General features: G+C 41.4%; 1 protein-coding gene across 1 annotated transcript in view; it reads left to right on the top strand.

Annotated features, from left to right (window-relative positions):
- stk25b (serine/threonine kinase 25b) overlaps positions 1-19,214 on the top strand; it is a 93,890-nt gene extending 74,676 nt beyond the window's left edge. The window contains exons 6-11 of the mRNA XM_048542264.2: positions 1,885-2,070; positions 6,940-7,085; positions 9,712-9,823; positions 12,003-12,074; positions 13,132-13,268; positions 16,123-19,214. Coding sequence (XP_048398221.1) covers positions 1,885-2,070; positions 6,940-7,085; positions 9,712-9,823; positions 12,003-12,074; positions 13,132-13,268; positions 16,123-16,162 — 693 coding nt within the window. The 3' untranslated portion in view covers positions 16,163-19,214. The remainder of the gene's footprint in view (positions 1-1,884; positions 2,071-6,939; positions 7,086-9,711; positions 9,824-12,002; positions 12,075-13,131; positions 13,269-16,122) is intronic.
- Positions 19,215-19,741: the final 527 nt, after the last annotated feature.

Here is a 19,741-nt window from a genome sequence, read left to right as displayed (position 1 = left end):
CTTTCTGCACCTCCCCTGCGGCTGTAACACTGTATTTTGCACTCTGTTCTGCTACCTTGATGCACGCTGTATGGTATGATCCACCTATATAGCACGCAAAACAACACTTTTCACTGTATCCCAGTACGTGTGACAATAGGAAATCATTCGTTCAATCAGTTCTGTTCCTGCTTGACTTCCAGAGTCTCGTATCATTTTTAAAAGCACAGAAAGTATCAGTTTTGAAAACAGATACATTAGTATTTTGATAAGCAGATTTGCCCAAAAAATGTTGAATGTGTGGTGAGAATCCTCCCTGATATTGTTATTTTGAATGTTTGAATCATTCACCAAGATGCATGAACCGATAGAGCTAGCCACACTATTGTGCTAACTTCAGATTTGTGTTGTAGAAGACCGTAAAATGTAGGAGCAAAAGTATGCCTTCAACCGATCTGAGTCTGCTCCACCATTCAGTGAGATAATGATTGATGTGATGATCCTTAAGTCCACTTTCCTGGTTTTCCATCTAATGCTTGATTCCCTTACTGATTAAAAATGTGTGTATCTCAGCCTTGAATATGCAAATGATCCATCCTTTATTTCCCTCTGAGGTAAAGAATTCCACAGATTACTCTTCCTCGAGAAAAGAAATTTCTCCTCATTTCTGTCTTAAATGGACAACTCCTGACTCTGAGATTATACACAATGGTGCTAGAATTTCAAATAAGGGAAACAATCTCTCCAAATCCACCTGTAAATGTTTCTTAGAACTTAATATGTTTCAATAAGGTCACCTCTCATACTTACGTTCTGTGTATGTAGGCCCAATCTCTTCAACCTGTCCTCATAAGAAGTCCCTCCATATCCATATCAACCTCGTGTACCTTCCCTGGACTGGCTGTAATGCCAGTATGCGTTTCCTTAGATAAGGGAACCAGATCTCTTCTCAATATTCAAGGTGTGATCTAACGAGTACCTTGTATTGTCTAAGCAATATTTCCCTGTTTTCATACTCCATTCCCTCTTTTATGAAGTAGTCTAATGTGTGGTGCCTTATCAAATACCTTCTGGAAATCTAAACATCTTACAAGAACTGGTTCCCCTTTATCAATCTTGCATGTTACCTACTCAATGAAGTCTAATAAATTTGTCAGACGTGATTTCCCCATCGTGAAGCCATGCTGAGTCTGCTTGATTATATTAATTATTTCTAAATGCTCTGCTGTTACCTCCTTTTATAATAGACTCTTAACATTTTCATAATAACAGATGTTGGGATAACTGGCCTATAGTCACCTGAATTTTTTTTGGTCTCCTTTCCTTTGTAAATAAGGGTGTTACATTGGCAGTTTTCCAGTCCTCTGGGACCTTTCTAGAATATTAGGATTCTTGGAGGATTATTACCAGTGCACCCACTATCTCTGAGCTGTCTTCTCTAATGTCTGAAGATGCATACCACCAGATCTAGGGGACTTAATGGCTTTTAGCCCTTTTACTTTTTCCTCTAGTTATTACTTTTATTTCCTCTCTCCCCTCTGACCACTAGTTATTTATTTTTTGGAATTCCCCATTATTATTTCTGCACCCTCATTCTCTAAAGGGCTTATGTTCACTTTTGCCTCAATTTTTATATATTTATAGAAGCTCTTGCTGTTGTCTTATTACCTGCAAGTTTACCTTCAAATTTAATTTTCTTTCATTATGGGTTCTCTTTTGTTGGTTTTTAAATCTTTCCAAATCTTATGCTTGACCACTAACTTTATCATACTGTATTATTTTTCTTTCCATTTGATGCTACCCTTAACATCCTGGTTAACCTGCAATGGAGGCAAATGCAGGAATTCTTTTGAAAACGTGGCACTTGTATTGAGATAAAGTTTCTCATTGTCTGTTTACTTTCAGGCAGATATCTGGTCCCTTGGAATAACTGCAATTGAATTAGCAAAGGGAGAACCCCCTAATTCAGAGCTGCATCCTATGCGAGTTCTTTTCCTGATTCCCAAGAACAACCCCCCAACTCTGGAAGGAAACCACAGCAAGCCCTTCAAAGAGTTTGTCGAGGCCTGTCTAAACAAGGATCCCAAATTTGTAAGTAGAAGATATTGCTTTGTATCAAATTAAATGCACCAGTACAGAATTTCAGTGCAGCTGTGCTGTTTTGGAAAAGGAAATAGCCGAGGGATCTGAAAGCTTGCCACAGTCAGTAAATTACATGTGGAGTGAAGCCAACTTGTACACAGCAAGCCCTGATGTGCAGCAATGAAATAAGTGGCAAGGCAATGTTTAGTGCCATTCATCAAGACTTCAGTGTTGGCTCAGACATGGGGAGATATTGTTTGCTGCACTTCAGAAGGTACTTTACATTGATCCGAGGAAGTAAGCAGTTCAAATAAACTCAGTTTAATATCCTGTGTGAGAGTTGGAGCATCCAACAAGCAACACTCTCCCAATATTACACAAGTCTCAGCCTAGATCATGTGGTGATCCATAGGACTTGAACCCACAAGCTTCCAACTTTAAGTGTTACTATGCATCTAGGGCTGACACCAGGAAATGTTAAACAGAGGACGTGAGTAAAGATGTACCTGAAGATTCACATTATTACCTTAAAGTACGAGGAATATTGAAAATCAGATTTATAATCTGCAGAAAATTGCATGTAAAAATGTGGAATATCAATGAAATTTGTTAAATGAATGACCTCTAAACAGGTTACAGATTGTATGAGAAAAGCAAGGTGGTGGGGGGGGGTGGGTGAGACGATAGTTCAAAGGCAAATATTCATCATGGTATGATTTGCTTAGTACTGGAAAGTTATTTTTCTGTTTTTTTTTAAACTTTTTTCTATTGACTGATGTTTGATTTAGTCACAAGTACTGACAGTTCTCTAGTCCCTTCCCAAGAGAGTATCATAGTGGGAACAGCCTAGTCTCTCCTCATCTTTTCCCACGCACATGCATTTTCCAGAAAAGTTTATTGGATAGGAATGAGGATCAGAGATCTGTTTCTGTGATCCTTAAGCTCCATATCAAGCCACGACCCAAGACCTCCACCCTCTCAGTGGAGGTATGTCGCAGTGCACCAGCTATTTAGGCATGGCTCCTACATGTATGTATCGTTTGGTACTAGACCGAGCAATGTCTTGTACGATCTTAAGGGCAGCAGTTACACATTGTGAGCAAGCTATGTGTGAAGTTGAAGAGGGAATCTTAACATTTAGGTGACTTAGGTTGCAAAGAGCTCAATACAGATCCAGTTTGTTCTAATTCTGAACTACTCCTAACAATTGCACTATGTCAGTGAGGCTCAAGTTACCTTCACGGCCAGCATCTTTCATTGGGCACTCTGCAGCCTTCTAGTTTGAATATTGAGCTTAACAATTTCAGGCCATAAGCCCTGCCCTGTATTTTGTTTCCATTTCTTTGCTTTTTTTTTCAGTTAGAAGCTCACTTGCCCTGGGTACGTCATTTGCCTCTTTATTCTTTTCTATCCCCATCTCTATTCTCATTGGTCCTGTTCTTCAGTCTCTGCTGCCTGCCACCCTGTCACATCATTTCTTTTGACCTTGTGTGATCCAACCTTTGCTCAAAACCTGTTCATCGAACTTGCTTCCTGCTCGGATGAAAGCTCACAGACCTGAAACATTGACTCTGTTTTTCTGCATATGTGGATGCTGTCTAAACCACTGAGTTTCTTTCAGCGTTTTCTTTTTTTTTAAATTTTTGATTTCTGACAACCATCGTATTCTGTTGAGGCTCCCAGAGATGGCTAAGTGTTCAGCACTACTAGATTTCCTCATTTATTTGTTGTTTATAAATAGCTCAAGTTAAGGAACCATGATCCATGAAATGAAGGAAAGAAACATGGTATCAAGTTCAAAGTGAGAACCCTTGCACAAATGGAAAGAAACATGGAAGACTGGTAGAGCTATAAAATCAATAAAAGATATAAAAATAGCAAGTGAAAGGCATATAAAAGGCAGTGTGAACACATTGTATAAATATATTGAAGCGTGATAGAGGGAAATGTGGATCCATTAAAGGCAGAACCAGGTGAGATGAACAGATTATAAGAAGATAGTAGATTTGTTAAATGAGTCCATTCCATTCATTTTCAGAGTGGAGGAAGAGGATGCAGTTCCTGTAGCACAAGGGAATGTGTATTAAATCCACGAAGTTTAGTTTTAGGCTCGGCAGCACTCATTGCCAAGCTGTCTGCAGCCAGGACTCCCAGAACAGCTCCAGGGGATGGGTCCTCCACTCACTGAGGGGTAGAAGTACCACAATCCATTAATATCACTTGCTCACGACAAGCGTATCACATCGCGAGTTGGGAGCGGGAGGGATACCCCTTACCCTATTAAATTCTGCCCATGGTTCCTAAACCAAGGTTATTAGATGAAGTTGATAAGAGATTGAAGATGCTTTAGTCATGATTTTCCAACTTCAGTAAATTCAGGAATTGTGCCTATCAGCATAGAAAATTTCAAATTTCGCCACAAATTCAAGAAGGATAGGAGAACAGAACCAGTTTAACATCAGTAGTAGAACTCTTTCTGGAATTTATCATCGGAGACATCTTCTGGTATCAGTTGATCAAAGAGAATCAGATTGAATTTAGTCATTGTGTCATACATAATGGAAACAGACCTTTCAGCTCAACCAGTCCATGCCAACCATGTTTCCCAAGCTAAACTAGTCCCATTTGCCTGTGTTTGGCCGATATCCCTCTAAACCTTTCAGTTCATGTCCCTGCTCAAATGTCTTTTAAATGTGGAATTGTACCTGCATGTACCACATCCTCTGGCAGTTCATTTCAGATACAAACCACCTTCTGTGTGGAATGTCTGCTCTTCAGGTCCCCTTGAAATCTTTTTCCTCTCTCCTTAAAATTATGCCCTCTTGTTTTGAACTCCCCTACCCTACAGAAAAGACCTTTGCTATTTGCCTTATCTGTGCCCCTCATGATTTTATGAACTCTGTAAGGTCATCTCGCAACCTCCTACGCTCCTGTGAAATAAGTCCCAGCTTATCCAGCCTCTCCTTTTAACTCAAACCCTTCAGCCACGGCATCATCCTCGTAAATCTTTCCTGCACCCTCTCCAATTTAATAATATCCTTCCTATAGCCATGAGTTCCAAGGGAGCAGAATTCATACTTCGCTTTCTAAAGGTGTGATCTAAGAGCTCATAATCTAGTTTGCTAACATGCTGGGCAGGGTTCAAAGGGGTGACAAGAAATAGAAGACTAACAGTAAGGCAATCACTTGCAACCCAGAAGCTGCAAAGCTTCCTTATTTAAGGTGAGAGGACAGGGGTTGCAATCTCTCTCCCATGTTACAAGTATTTGTTTTGTTAAGGATTTGCCATATTTGACTGATTTCCTGGATGTAATTTGCAGCCATCACCACCAGGTGTTAGGGTGGTGTCAATGGATGTCTGCAGAGATTTCCAAAAGATATTCGATAAGATTCCATACAAGCAAATTTAAGAAGTGAATTAGGTTTCGTTTCATTTAGAATTAATTATCAGAGAGCATTCAGCTGTGGTGACAGAGTTCAGGAAGAACTTCCTTACTGATCCAAAGTTGAAGTCCTATGAAAGTGAAGCACGTTCTGCAGAACACATAGGTCTACCACTGTGAGCTGTGTAAATCTCTGTTTAAAAAAAAAAGAAGCTACTTATGTCCCATGACTGTGGTACATGGCAGCCCAGTTGAAATTGGAAATGCAATAGTCTCAAAGTAGATATGTTTGGTCACCGTGATTCTCAACAGAGCCAAAACTGCACCCAAATTCTTTAGCTTTCCAAACTTATCAGAACTAATACTCACCCCAGTAATCCATATATCAGGATGACCCCCCACCCCCCCGCGCTCTCTCAGAAATAAGGAATTGCTTTTTTCTTGTTTCTCGTTCCCTTTTCTTATTGTGCTTCCATTTTATACATGTTGAGTATTTATACTGGAGCAGTTAGGAGGCAGCTTATTATGTTGAGGGGGAAGGAATCCACTGCTTCTGTGAATAAATTTAGGTTATAACCATGTCCAGAAGGTTGTGGAAACAAAATGAGTGTTTCATTCATGTGGCAAATGTAATACTTAAGAGGTGTATTGTACATTGGGCAAGGGAATGGTGGGTTTGTCCGTGTTTTTTCCCCTTCCTGGTATGTGATTGGTCAGAGGACTTAAGGTTGGTGTATCACAATTAAGAAAATTAGAAAGTTAAAAAGCCTTGGGTTATCCAAGAGGAGCATTGACACCATGAATATTGAGATATCGGCTTGACATAGATGGCAGTGGACACACACAGGTTTTTATGAATGTACATAAGTCTTGAATCTGATCTCACATTTGTGAAACTTTAGATGCCATTCTTGAAAAGGATGCAAGTATAAAACAAATGTGAAAGACAGCCGGTCATTCCATGCTTGGGTTTTTCTTTCTAAATCTTGATAAACCAGCTTTTCCCAGAAAGTTGAGAACATTTGACTCCAGGCTATGATTATTTGGAGCACCCCACCACAGGCAATACCTATGTAAGGAATGGACCATGTTAAACTTCATTTCCAGCTTCTCAGTGAAAGAGTCAGAGTGTTCCTCATTGACCCTGCAGAGGAGTCTGATGGCATGCCCATGTATTTTAAAGATAAGGGGAATGCCCTGAGTGAAGTATTTCCTTTGTGTACTTTCTATTCACTTTAAGAATATGTTCGAAGATGTATATCCTAAGTACCATCAAACTTAGAACAGCAAAGTTGTGGAGTTCCAGTACACAGAAATTTACAAAAGATTCATTCTTAGGGACGGATAGCAAAGAGGTTTGAAAAATGTGTGGCTAGAAAATGAGGAACCAGTGGGTTGGAGAGAGAATGTTGCAAGTGATATTTAAATAAAGAAACAAAAAACGTACCCTGACACTGTAAAACATAACCGCAGCAACTGTTTCTTCAAATTCTAGAGACCGACAGCAAAAGAGCTCCTGAAACACAAATATATCCAGCGCTACACAAAGAAAACCTCCTACCTAACAGAATTGATTGACCGTTATAAGCGCTGGAAGTCCGAGGGTCATGGTGAGGAGTCTAGCTCTGAAGATTCGGACCTGTAAGTATGCTTGATTCCTGGAGTGAATGGATAGGGGCATCATCATCATCCTGACTGACCACAATATGGTAGAATTGGAGTGGGATAGTTCAGTAGTTAGTTGCCAGTTTGATAGGACGAATAAATACTGATGTCCATTAAAGGAATTGAGCTGAAAAGTGGAGCTACTGTGCTAAACTTGTATAGATCCTTAGTCAAACCCTTGCATTGTCCATGATTTGGTATTATAGAGACATTCAGTGTATCGAGACACCAGAGAACTTGCAAAATAGATTTGCAGAAATTGTATCAGAATTGAGAGATTACTAGTATTGGGAAAGACTGAATAATAGCTTGCTTCCCTTTGTCTAGAAAAGAGAAGCTTGAGCTATTTGTACTATTGAGTAGTTCCTCTGACCTTGCTATGAGAATGTTCATACAGATCCCTCAAATAGTAATTCTTTTTTCATTCTTAACGTGACGATTCTTTCTGCATCTTCACTTTTTTCTTATTCCTATCGTAGACACTGGGTCGTTCCTTTCCATAATCCTCTAGCAAAGGATGTAGGGGGCATAGGGTTTTCTAAGAGTCAGTGCATCTGCATTCCAAATTCTAGATACTAACCATTTTTCATGATACACAGTTTTCTATCCAGACATTTCTTGAGCAAAGGATGCAGTGAGTGTGAATGTATAGTTGGTCCTCTAACCATGCTGATATGTAAAGACACCACTGTATGTAATGTTGAGCTGAAAACTGAAGTGTCTCTTCGTAGCATCCTGTTCTGCAGAACTTGAGCTGGTGATAATTGGTCACAAAAGAGAATGGTTTTCAAATAAAATGAAGCCTCCTTTTTTTTAAAAGATGTTGATTGGTGCGGTGATATTTGCTGTCATCTTCACCCTTGTCCATCCTATGGATTAACTAGTTTCTTGGCACTCTCAAGTTGAGAAGAGCCACACAAGATAATGAACACAAACACTGGCTTTAGGAAAGGGGGAGTGGGAGGAAGTTGAGGGAAAGAAATTTGTGAGAATATTACGGAGGGAAAGATGCTTTTAGCAACACTGGAGCCAGCTGTGCTGTTGAAGCCACCAAGAATTTTCCTGAATTGCTCTGTCTAATAGATTGATGTTCACTCCGGTACTAGCATTGCAACACTGGGCACCGTCTTTTTCCATGATTTTCTTCACGTCTTTTACTCCCTCTCTCCAGTAAAAGGTATTGCGTTTTCTGATTCAAGTGCGGTTCCAGTGCCCAGGAATCCATTCCTTCTCTATATGGATAGTGAGTGTTGGCAGGCTTGTCCAATTATGAAAGGCATCGCTGACAAATTACAAATAATTGTCCCATCTTCAACAATAGCACTACCAACAACTGAATAACTATCATCCTTGTAATTAGTTTTGATATTCCTTCCCAGCTGCAGTGTCTGTGGCCATTTATGTAGCACTGCTTAATCTAACGTTGACCCAGAATTTAGCCTGGGAGCTTGATCATGTTTATGATTCAAGAACAGTGACCTGACCTTTAAATTTCTAAAAGTGTCCATAAATGTCAGCCAGTCCATCGAGACTCCTCTGTCATTGAACGAGATTGTGGCTGACAAAACACCTCAATATCTTTTATCCTCAATATCTCTGTAATCTTTTATGTTATTGATTGTCAAAAATTTTGTCAGCCTCTATTTCAACTATACTCAATGACTGAGCTTCCACAACTCGCTGGGATAGACAATTCCAAGTATTCACCATCCTCTGAGAAAGAAATTCTCCTCATGCGGTCCTAAATGGCGTACCCTTATTTTTCAATTGTGTCTCCTGATTTTAACTCCCCAACTCAGAAACGTCTATCATTTAGGTATTTTGTTGTTTTCAGTGAGATCTCCTCTTATTCTTCAAAAATCTAGAAAATACAGGCTCAGTTTGCCCAGTCTGTCTCTTCGTAGGGCAGTCCTATCATCCCCTGAAGAGGTCTAGTAAACCTTCACCACACTTCCTCTATAGCAGTGATATATTTCCTGCGATAAGGAAATCAACGCTGCTCACAGTGAGCAGGTGCAGTCCAACCAAGCTCCTATAATAATGAAACAAAACTTTACTACTCCTGAACTCTGATTCTCTTGCAATTAAGGCAAACATTCCATGAGCTTTCTTAGTAGCTTGTTAGCTTTCAGTGATTTATTGACAAGAAATACTCTGTGCATCTGTTCTGCCCTACAAACTGGATAACGTCACATTTTTCCACATTATATTCCATCTGCCATGTTCTTGCCCATTAGCAAAGACCTGTCTAAATATTACTGAAGCTACTGTACATCTTCCTCATAATACACTTTCTCACATAGTTTTGTATCATCTGCAAATTTGGAAATTTTACATTCACCTTCAAATCATTGGTATAGATTATGAACAGCCTCTGGGTTCTGCTTGCGGGTCTGCATCCCTTTCCTACCCATGTTGTTGGTACCTTAGCCAAGGACCACTATTCAATACCAAGAAGCAGCTTCCTTTAGAGTGAGGAGATGGGGACAACAGAGTTGTGAGAGTGAGTGGGAATATTGAACCCAATGTATAAATGTGAGCTAGAAAGCCCTTTGTGGGAAGTTGGGAGGATGCTCACAGAGACCTGACTATCTGTTTGTAGGGAAGCTGATGCAGATGAACGGGATCAGTGTCCAGTTTGGACTTTCCCCACTGTACGTCCCAGCACCTTAAGCAAGCTGCAGAACGGAATGCCTGTTCCTACTTCTCAGAAGGTGAGTCTGTGTACTTATCTCTTTCCAGCACCCTCTCACTATTACCCTTCTAGTAAGCAATTCAAACAGTTTGTAGCAATGCTGCACTCTTTGAGGACTTATGGGGTAGAATGTAATGGCATGCTATAATGTGCCTTGTGGTTCTCCTGTTGCTGCAATGGTGTGAAGGGTAGTGAAGTACATTTCACCTTCAGTCCCTCGACCAAGTCCTTTGGAGAGAATCAGACAGTCTCTGGGCTGTCCCTCCTTTCAGGAGGGAATTCCTCCCTACCTGTCTGACCTGTATATTTTATGCCGGGGTACCAGAAACAATAACCTGTCCAATGAATGTGTGGTGCTATGGAAATAATGTATCTGAAAAGGATTGTTCCAATCCAGTTGGATGAGTCACCTTTTCATGACCATACCTTCCCAGAACTACTTCAAAGAATTTCACAAGTTCCATCTTCACACCTGTGTTCTTTAATGCCACTGGACCTGGGCACTAACGTGATTCATAGAATTTTTAATGTAGAAAAATTCTCCATGATTAAATGACAGAAAAGTTTTGACACGAATAGACACCAGAGTACTGCCACTTTGAGAGGGGTAATAAAGGTTTGATCAAAGAAATGAGTTTCAAACATGATATTAAATGGGGAAAGGACAGGTGGAAAACTTAGAAAGAGAGGAAATTTCAGAGCATGACAAGGAAGAGGAATACCGAAGATGTGGGAGCCTGAGGAATGGAGAGGTCTCAGTTGGTGGGGGAATGATGCAGACCTGCAAGAAGTTGTAACAATGTGGAAGTGAAAGGCATTGAAGGAATTCTGAAAGACCAGAAGCATAGTGAAGATATGGATCAAGGATGGGTAGAGCTTGATGAAGGATAAGGTACTGGCACTCCAGCAGAATTTTACATGTACCAATATTTTGAGAGTATGTAGGATAGCCCAGGCCAGATGAGCATTAGAACTGTCAAGGCTAAAGCTCACCTGCTGTCTTTAGGGGAAGGACAAAGGCTGTCAATGTTACAGAGGTGGTTTTGGTAATGAAGAGGATATAGAGTCATATTTGAATGAAATGTCATGGTTGCAAACAGTCCTGTTTAAACTGAAGCAATGACCAGAGAGAAGGATTGTAAACAGTGGCCAGAGGATTGAATTTGCTTTGGGAGCCAAATGTGTTGGCATCCAACTTATCTGTAATTATTAGTGGAAGTCATAGCTCAATCAAGACTGGATACTGGAAGAGGGATCCATTAACACAATGTCAAGAGGTCAAGAGTTGTGATGGAGTGACAGAGCTTTATGTTGCCAACGTGCATGTGGAAGTAGGCCATGTTTCATTGGATGGCACAGCTGAGGAACAATAAGTCAATGAGGGAGGAGAAGGATAGAGCTTTGGGGACCCCTGGAAGAGGCTGTTGTTGGAGAAACTCTAGCTACTGTTAGTTAAGAGTAGAACCACATGTGGCCTGTCCCACTAAGTTGGAGAACAACAGAAGAGAATCACTAAAGGAGGATGATGGTGTTAATCAGAGAAAAGGACATGGAGAGCAGGAGATGATGGAAAAATGTACCATTCTCACAGAGAGGTCATTTGGGACATTGACCAGAGCCATTTAAGTGCTCTGCTGGAAGTGGAAAACTGAATGGTGTAATCTGAGTCTTAAGGTACAGAGAGGGTCAGCATGGATTTGAGAAACGACATGTTCAAAGACTTGGTGCCACATCAAGAAGTCAGTGTTTTGAGGTTGCAGAGGGACGAGGGTACAGAGAGAAAGTATTATTTTTGAAAGCAAATAACAAATTTCAAATTATGATTGCCTGAAGCGAACAATCCATACAATTAAGTCTGTTCTTGATATTTTGTGCGTTCCAAGTGATGACCAAGGTCACGAGTGCAGAGAGGAAGGTTAATGAGATCACTAAAAATTAAGTGATGCCAAAGTGGAGTTCTAAAAAGCTGTAGATTGTATGAGCTGGGGAGCCCCATGTAAGATATCAAGGTGCACTGGTTGAGGAAGTGTCATTACTGAGTATACCATCTGTGAGTGTAACAGGGAGGGAGAAGGAAGAGAAGACTAACCCTTGGCATGTACAGAGATGAACAGACAGAGTAAAGTGGTTCAGGTCAGAGATGAAAAAGATTGTCTATTGGATTGTTGACTATTCTTTTGTATTTTGTTTCAATGAAGCCCTTGGAGCCCATGAAAAGACAGCCAAAATCAAAGTGCTTGACAACCCTGGTCAACCCCATGTTCAGAGAGGTAATACAGCCACTGTTTTGTGACTGAATGTGCTTGTGTGTCCCTGCTTGTGTACACCAGTTAAAGTGCTTACGTTATCTGACTTTGAAGAAATGAGTAACAAGTAATTTTTCTCCCATTGATTAATAGCAGCAGAAATTAACATGAGAGAGTTGTTTCCTATCTTCATTAACATCACTAAGTCCTCCCCACTGTCACCCGTGCTCCCCTGCTCAGATATATATATTGTGTGAGAATCTACAGAACTAGTATGGTGAACATAACAAAATGTGGCTTATCCACTTTGAGAGAGCACTGTGCTGAGAGAAGACATGCATTCATACCTTAACATACCTCAACATTGTTATAACCAGCTCCTTCCCCTCAATCCCATCAGCATGGCCTAAATTTATAACCTGCTTGCAAAAGAGAGAGTGTCTAGTACACCATTCCCATTCCACTGGGTTTTCAGTACGTTCAGACAAAGCTCTTCTCACAGAAACTACTGATGCACAGATATCAGGAGGCTAACTCCAGTTGTTAGTCAGTGCTGGGATGGTTGATCTCTTCTATTGATCACCCTTGGCTGTGAAATAAGGTTTCCGAAAGAAGCTCAGGTCTCTGCCCTTCAAGCGAATGGCAGTGCTATTGAGAAATGATGTCCAACCACCAATGTGCTTTTTCTTCAAACGTGGTCACCCTGTTCTGTATTTCTAGCCTTTTCTGAAGATAGACAAGTACTCTCTCACATCTGTCATCTTATTCTGTTTAGTTGGCAAAATCACCACCTGGATGTTTTTTTTAAGTGTCATTGACATCACTGTCAAATTAAACTTGTCCAGGCAGCTTTTTGGCACACCAGGTGTCTGTACCAATATGCTGTGCCTCAGAGTGATGTCAGAAAGATTAACCTTCACCCTGATTCTCCATGTGGTAGGTTCTGATCCTTGGAACAGACATGAGTGGACATCGGCTGCCTTATAACATGGGGTTCTGAGTTATTGACTGCATGCTGTTTTGTGTTTTGTCAATGGCTATACGATCCACATTAATGATGTTTTGGTTTATTTTGCTGAAGCTACAAGAGAAGCACAAAGTCAGCGGTGGAAACCTGGGTGCCATTGAAGAGCTAGAGAATGCTTTTAACCTGGCAGAGGAGTCCTGCCCAGGTATTTCAGACAAATTGGTAGCACACATGGTGGAGCGGGTACGAAGGTGAGTGAAAGCAAGCCATATTCACAAGATGAAAGGAGTGAACGTTTAATTTTTGTGCATCCTGGCAGAACCTTGATATCTTTTCTGAGCTAGTACCGTTTAATGCATTGGGATTATACAGAGCAGAGTGAATGGGTTTAGTGGCTCACCACACCATTATGAAGCTGAAACAATGTCCTTCAGTTCACATACTTCATGAACATGAGAACAAGGAAAAGATTATTCTGGTCCATTCAGCCTGATCCCAAGCTAAAACCAAGTTGACCCAGATAAATATGACGCATTTCATAAGATAAACAGAACCATCACTATGCTTTAGAAAATAAACTGAATGGGGTAAAAAAGCAAACGTATCTTCAAATATATCATTTCAAGTCAGCAAAGCAATTAAAATGTTACTAAACGATGAGAGTTTTTTTTAAGTGTGTAGGATTCTAAAGTTATGTGAAACTTGTATTGAAACCTAGTCAGGCTGTATTTGGAGCACTCTGCATCACAGTGGACACCAGACTATTGAATAGAGCATGCAAACACTACAGAAAGTGTGAAAAAGGACTAAGGAGGAGGGTACCAGAATTGAGAAATTGCAGCTATTGAGAAAGATTGAATAGAGTCATAGAGTTACACAGCAAGAAAACTGACCCTTCAGTCCAACCAGTCCATGCTGAACATAATCCCAAACTAAAGTAGTGCCACCTGCCTACATTTGGCCCATATCCCTCCAAACATTCTTTATTAATGTACTTACGAAATGTCTTTTAAATGTTGTAACTGTACCCACATCCACTATTTTCTCTGTCAGTTCATTCTACATCCAAACCACTCTATGTAAAGAAAGTTTCCCCATCTTTTCTAAATCTTTCTCCTTTCACCTTAAAAATATGCCTGCCAGTCTTAAAATCCCTCACCCTGGGGAAAAGATATCTGCCAATCACCTTATTTACAGCCCTCATGATTTTATAAACCTCTGTGAGGTCACCTCTCAACCTCCTGTGCGCCAGTGAAAAAAAAATCCCAGCCTATCCAGCTTCTCCTTATAATTCAAATCCTCCATTCCTGGCAACATCCCAGTCAATCTCGTCTGAACCCTCTCCAGCTTAATCATAATGTCGGCTTGGGGCTCTTGCCTTCAGAAGAAAACTTTATATTTTCTCATGGGATGTTGTCATTTCTGCCTAGGCCAGTATTTATTTCGCATCCCGATCTGCCTCAGAATGTGGTGGCGAGCTGCCTTTTTGAATCAGTGCAGCTCATGTTGCATAGCTGCAACCACAAGTAGGAAAGGAATCCCAGAATTTTGACCCAGCAACAATGAAGGAATAGTGACATATTTCCAAGTTAGGATGGTGAGAGACATGAAGGGGAATTGTCAGGTGCTTGTACTCCCTAGCATCTTCTCGGTAGTAGAGGTCATTGTTTTAGAAGATGCTGTCAACTTTGGCAAGTTGGTGAGTGCAACTCAGAATAAAACACAATGAGCACCGTAGTGAAAAAAAGGTAAAGTCAACATAGTTCCAGAAGACAATAGGGCTGCTCACTGGTTAGAGAGACAGCTGCTGGTGAGTTTAACCTGAGCGTCACCATGCCTCAAGTTGAGAAGGTGGCTCCATCATGGTAACTTAAGGTGTGGAAATTGAACCCATGCTGTTGGCATCACCCTGCATCAAAAACTAGCCATTCAGCCATGTGTGTTAACTCGCCCCCATAGCGTAACTCTTAGCGTAACGGCTGTGTTACCAGATAAGTAATCTGGAACCTGGGCAAATAATATGGAAACAGTTCAAATCCCACAATGGAGCCGGAAAATTTGAATCCGGTTAACTAATTGCATAAGAGATAACAAAGTGTGGAGCTGGATGAACACAGTAGGCTCTTAGGAGCACAAAATCTGATGTTTCGGGGCTAGACCCTTCAAAAAAGGGGGATGGGGAGAGGGAATTAATTGCATAACCTTTTTTTTGGGGTTGTGGTCACGAGGTAATGGTCTCCTGTTCTTGCCCTGTCTGGCATTTATGTGACTCTAGAACCACAATAGTTGACTTGTAACTGCATTCTGACATGGCCGTAAACCACTAAGCCACACAGCACTGACCTACACACCAGGTACAGCAAGGGCACACATTGCCCATTTGACCCTGTGAGGTCCTCTTCGCTGTCGTCTGGGAACTTGCACTGAAACTGGGGAGGCGATGGCCTGGTGGTATTATCACTGGACTGTTATCCAGAGACCCAGATAATATTCTGGGGGCCAGGGTTCAAATCACACCACAGCAGATGGTAGGATTTGAATTCAATAAATATCTGGAACGAAGAGTCTAATGATGATCATGAATCCATTGTTGATTGTTGGAAAAACCCATGTGGTTCACTAATGTTCTTTATGGAAGGAAACTGCCATCCTTACCTGGTCTGGCTTATATGTGACTCCAGACCCACAGCAATGTAGTTGACTCATAACAGCTCTCTCAGCAATTGGGATGGGCGATAAATGCTGCCTAGCCAGTGATGCCCTCATCCCATGAATGAATAAAGGAATTGAGAGAGCTATCCTGCAGACTGAATCTAGCCTGATAACTGTCTACTCAGAGAAATGGGACCAAAGATCAGGATTAATAATGATGTTTCTTCTGTGGCTAAAAGGTCTGCTGACACCGTCTGGGAAATTGAACTGTGTGCCCCTGGAAGAGTCAGTCCCTTTGCTTGGGGGATGGAGGAGGTCGAGTGGGATACAGTTTGTAGCTTGCATGGGCAGATGGGAAAGTGTGTAGAGTGGGTAAAGCTTCTCATTTTGACTTGATCCTCTTACATCCCCCACCCACCCCACCACCAAAAAAAAACCCAATCCCCCCTTCAGGTATTCGCTCAGCGGATCCAGCAAGAATTCAGCACGGTGAACATCTCGGCACCTCCAGGGACTTCCCAAGTGCCCCATGAACCCAGCGCCCAACAACACCCCTCCTGCTGCAGTTAGGAAAGCCCGTGGCTGCTGATGCCAGTGCTTCATGGTCGTGGCGACAAGACTCGATCACACTGTTGGATCAGAACTGAATATCTTTTACTTTTATCACTGCCACCATGAGGAGTGGCACCAAATAAGAGGGGTTGATATTTTTTTTTGTTTAAATTAGAAGTTATAATATTTTTACATTTTCTTTATATACAGAGAAAGTGAATTGATTGGTGCATATCAAACTGTATTAGTAGAAATGTACAATGTGAAAAAGAGACAGTAACTCTTTTGCTTTCCTGTCTAGATTTTGTTTCAGAATTCAGAGGTCTTTTTTTATGGTTTTAAAAATAAGTAAACCTTGTAATAAGGGTGCAAGTACGTGGATTATACACATTCAGGATAAAGGGTCCTAAACAGTGGATAACCTTCCCTGAGCTACTCCTTTTAAGGTGTGACTACATTGTGCTGCAACTGATTGGGCGAAAGTAGCGAGAGGAGTTGATGGTGAAGCTTATTCAGATTGAAGATCAGGCAGGTCACACTCTCAATTCTCTGTGAAGGCATTCTGGCTTTACAGTCAAAATGCGTCTCACCTCTTAATTCAGAAGCCTGTGTCTTTCAATCACTACAACCTTCACTGGACCCATCGGGAGAGGCTTCTCATATGTGTGACAACCTGCTAGATGGAACCCTGCACTAAGGAGAGCCTCGCCTGACTCTTAAGCAGCACTGAGTTACAGTTGGAGATTCAGGTCAGCAATCGAAAAGATTAGCTCAGACTAGCTGGAAGGGAGGATTTGTGTTGGTACAGAAAGGATTGAAAAAGATTTTATTTAAAGAGAAACACTTGCATGCAGCTCCATCAGTGACAAAACTTCTACTCTTAAGTATCCCTCAATCTGAACAAGTATTATCACGCCCCTCCAATTAAATGTGACCCCTGCCGCAGCCCACATCTTTCTTAATACTCCCAATTTACTGAGACCTGCAGAAGCGGTCCTGTCTCTTTAAAGACCAGTTCCACAATGCTATAAAAGCCAGGGTTGCCTGAAAGGGTGTAGTTCATATTCATGCCTGCTGGAGCGTAGCCACTTCCACCTGCGATTATGCCAAGGCTCTCTGCCTTTGTTTTCCTCCATCCTGTTTGGTGCAAAAAATCAAGGTAACCCCCTCCATCCCGGAATCTCAGTTGTTAGGGGGAGATCTGGCCTGGCGTTTTAATCAAGCCAAAGCCAGTGGAGCAGAACCGAACTCTGATTGATTTATGGAGAAATTTGACATGAATGTCTGAAACCTGAACTTGGTATAATCTGAGACTGCCGCTCTCCCTGACCTCACTGCATGCTTCATTTCTGAGCAGTTGCCACTGGCAAATGAATGACCAGCAGACGGTTAGAAGAGATTGTGCATCCTTGACCGTCTGTGGGTAGACCCAAGAGATAGATTCCCAGAATATACTTTACTCTCCCCGCCCTCTCCGATTTGTGCTATCAATACTCCAAAGAACAGGAATTTGCAAACTTGTGGAAGAACTGTTGCTTTTATCTACTTTACAGCAAGCGCGTTGCTGTCACCAATGGATCTCCATGTTCCAGGAGACCTTGGGAACTTTTTCAGTCTTTCAACTGAACCACTGTTGGCCAATATCTTTAATGGGCATCGACATAGCCTTTCCTACTGAATAAACAGGGATAACATTAGCAGGGTGTGGCAAAAGGAACATTTTATCCATCTAATCTAAAGGGACATTTCTTTATCTCACTTCATGTAGCTGACACCAGTTACCATAATTTCCTGTATCCCACCTTGATTTGGGTGTTTTCTTTTTCCCCGAAGTACAGATGTTTCAATGCGTAAGTAGGAAACCATTCAGTTAGATTCTGTTGTGTAACTTGGGATCAGTATTAATTCTGAATGGATTCTGTGTATGGCCTTAAAAGGCTAGTTAGACCAGAATGTTTTGCTTTTACACCTTGCATTGCGAAGAGAAACAAAATGGCTGATGATACCATCATGAAATATGGACAGCATATTGTTCTGCTAGTACAATGAAAGTTTGACGCAAATGCCATGATGTAGCAACTAGGAGGAGACCGTAAAAGAGCCAAGTGGAACAAGTGAGAGTTGCAGGTTTATTTGAGGGCTTGTAGGGAGACTAAAGTGTAGGATCACAACACCCCTTATACAGATAACAGTTGTGGGAAGAATAGACTTTGAACAGTATTATCCAAGAATGGACAGAGTTAGTATTAAGAGTAACTAGGATACCACTCCTCTAATGTAAAGGGAAAAAGAAGCGTGCATATCTGTTTGTAAAAATACCATTGGCAACATCTAGAAAAACAACTGACCAGCATCAAAACATTCAGGGGTAACATTCCCAAGGGAGTCTCCCACTGTGACTTGGGAATATCCCAATGAAATGATGTGAAGGGCTGTTTTCCATGTTTTACCAGCATCTACACTAGGGGTCTGGGGAATTGCATCCTGGTTTGTTTGTAGAATTTGGTTTGCTACTGAACGCAGAAACGGTGATTCAACAAATTATTTCTTGGTTTCACCTTTCATCGTGGGCTTCTCCATCTTTTGGGACGCCGGGTCTGACGCCCAACAGTCTGCAGTTCTAAATTCCAGGCACCTGCACCACAATGACAGAAAAACACAAGCCATCGAGCAGTTGATACGTTGTGCCCTCTCACTGTGTCCTACATTGGCCCTGCAATTTCAGTGGATGAAGAAGTGAACATAAAGGACTCTTGTTGTTAAATTCCATAGCCATGTCAGTGAAACTGGGAACTGTGTTCTTGTATGTCCAGTGTTTGTATACTGTGTACAAGTGCACACCTGGTCCTTGCAACCCATTTATGACCTATTTTAAAGTCCAGTTTAGGTTTGGTTGTAGTTATTTATGGTGAAGGAGGGTATCCGTGCTCTTGGAGCTGCGGATCGCATTTTATATACAGTGTAATGGACAAGAATAAAATATAAGAATGGAACTCCTGCAGTCTGTCTTATTTACAGCAGCAACTTCAAGATGCCTCTTGTTTCTACTGTGCTTGATTGAGAAAGAAAACTGGGCTTGGATTTCTACAGTTGACTGATGATTCAATTTATTTTTACTGATAAGGAATGATAGCCAAAGAATTCCCAGAGAGCTCCCCGCTCCATTTTAAAACTGCTGAACTGTAACACTCTGAGGTGTACCAAAGCAGTGAAACAAGTCAGCTCACCCTCACCTTCTCAAGACCAGATATGGTTGGGCAACAAATGCTGGCCAAGCCAGTTACACCCATGCTTTGTTAAATAGTAAAGACAAGAAATAACACAGCCAGAGGAGACAGTTTGTACTATCGACAGCAGGACCTGATAGCGCTTTGCATAGTCCAGCCGAATCTGCTATTGGCTGGCTAAACCAGACTGTACAAGTTCAACTCTGTGTATCCCTTGGATCTGAGTGGGTGAAAGGCAGTAAGGGTTTTACTAGGGACATGAGGTGAGAGTTTGAATGAGTGAAAGTAATGGC

Source organism: Stegostoma tigrinum, chromosome 14 (assembly GCF_030684315.1).
Source record: "Stegostoma tigrinum isolate sSteTig4 chromosome 14, sSteTig4.hap1, whole genome shotgun sequence".
NCBI classification, from domain to species: Eukaryota; Metazoa; Chordata; class Chondrichthyes; order Orectolobiformes; family Stegostomatidae; genus Stegostoma; species Stegostoma tigrinum.
The sequence above is the reverse complement of the archived record's forward strand: the minus strand, read 5'-3'. Positions and strand labels throughout refer to the sequence as shown.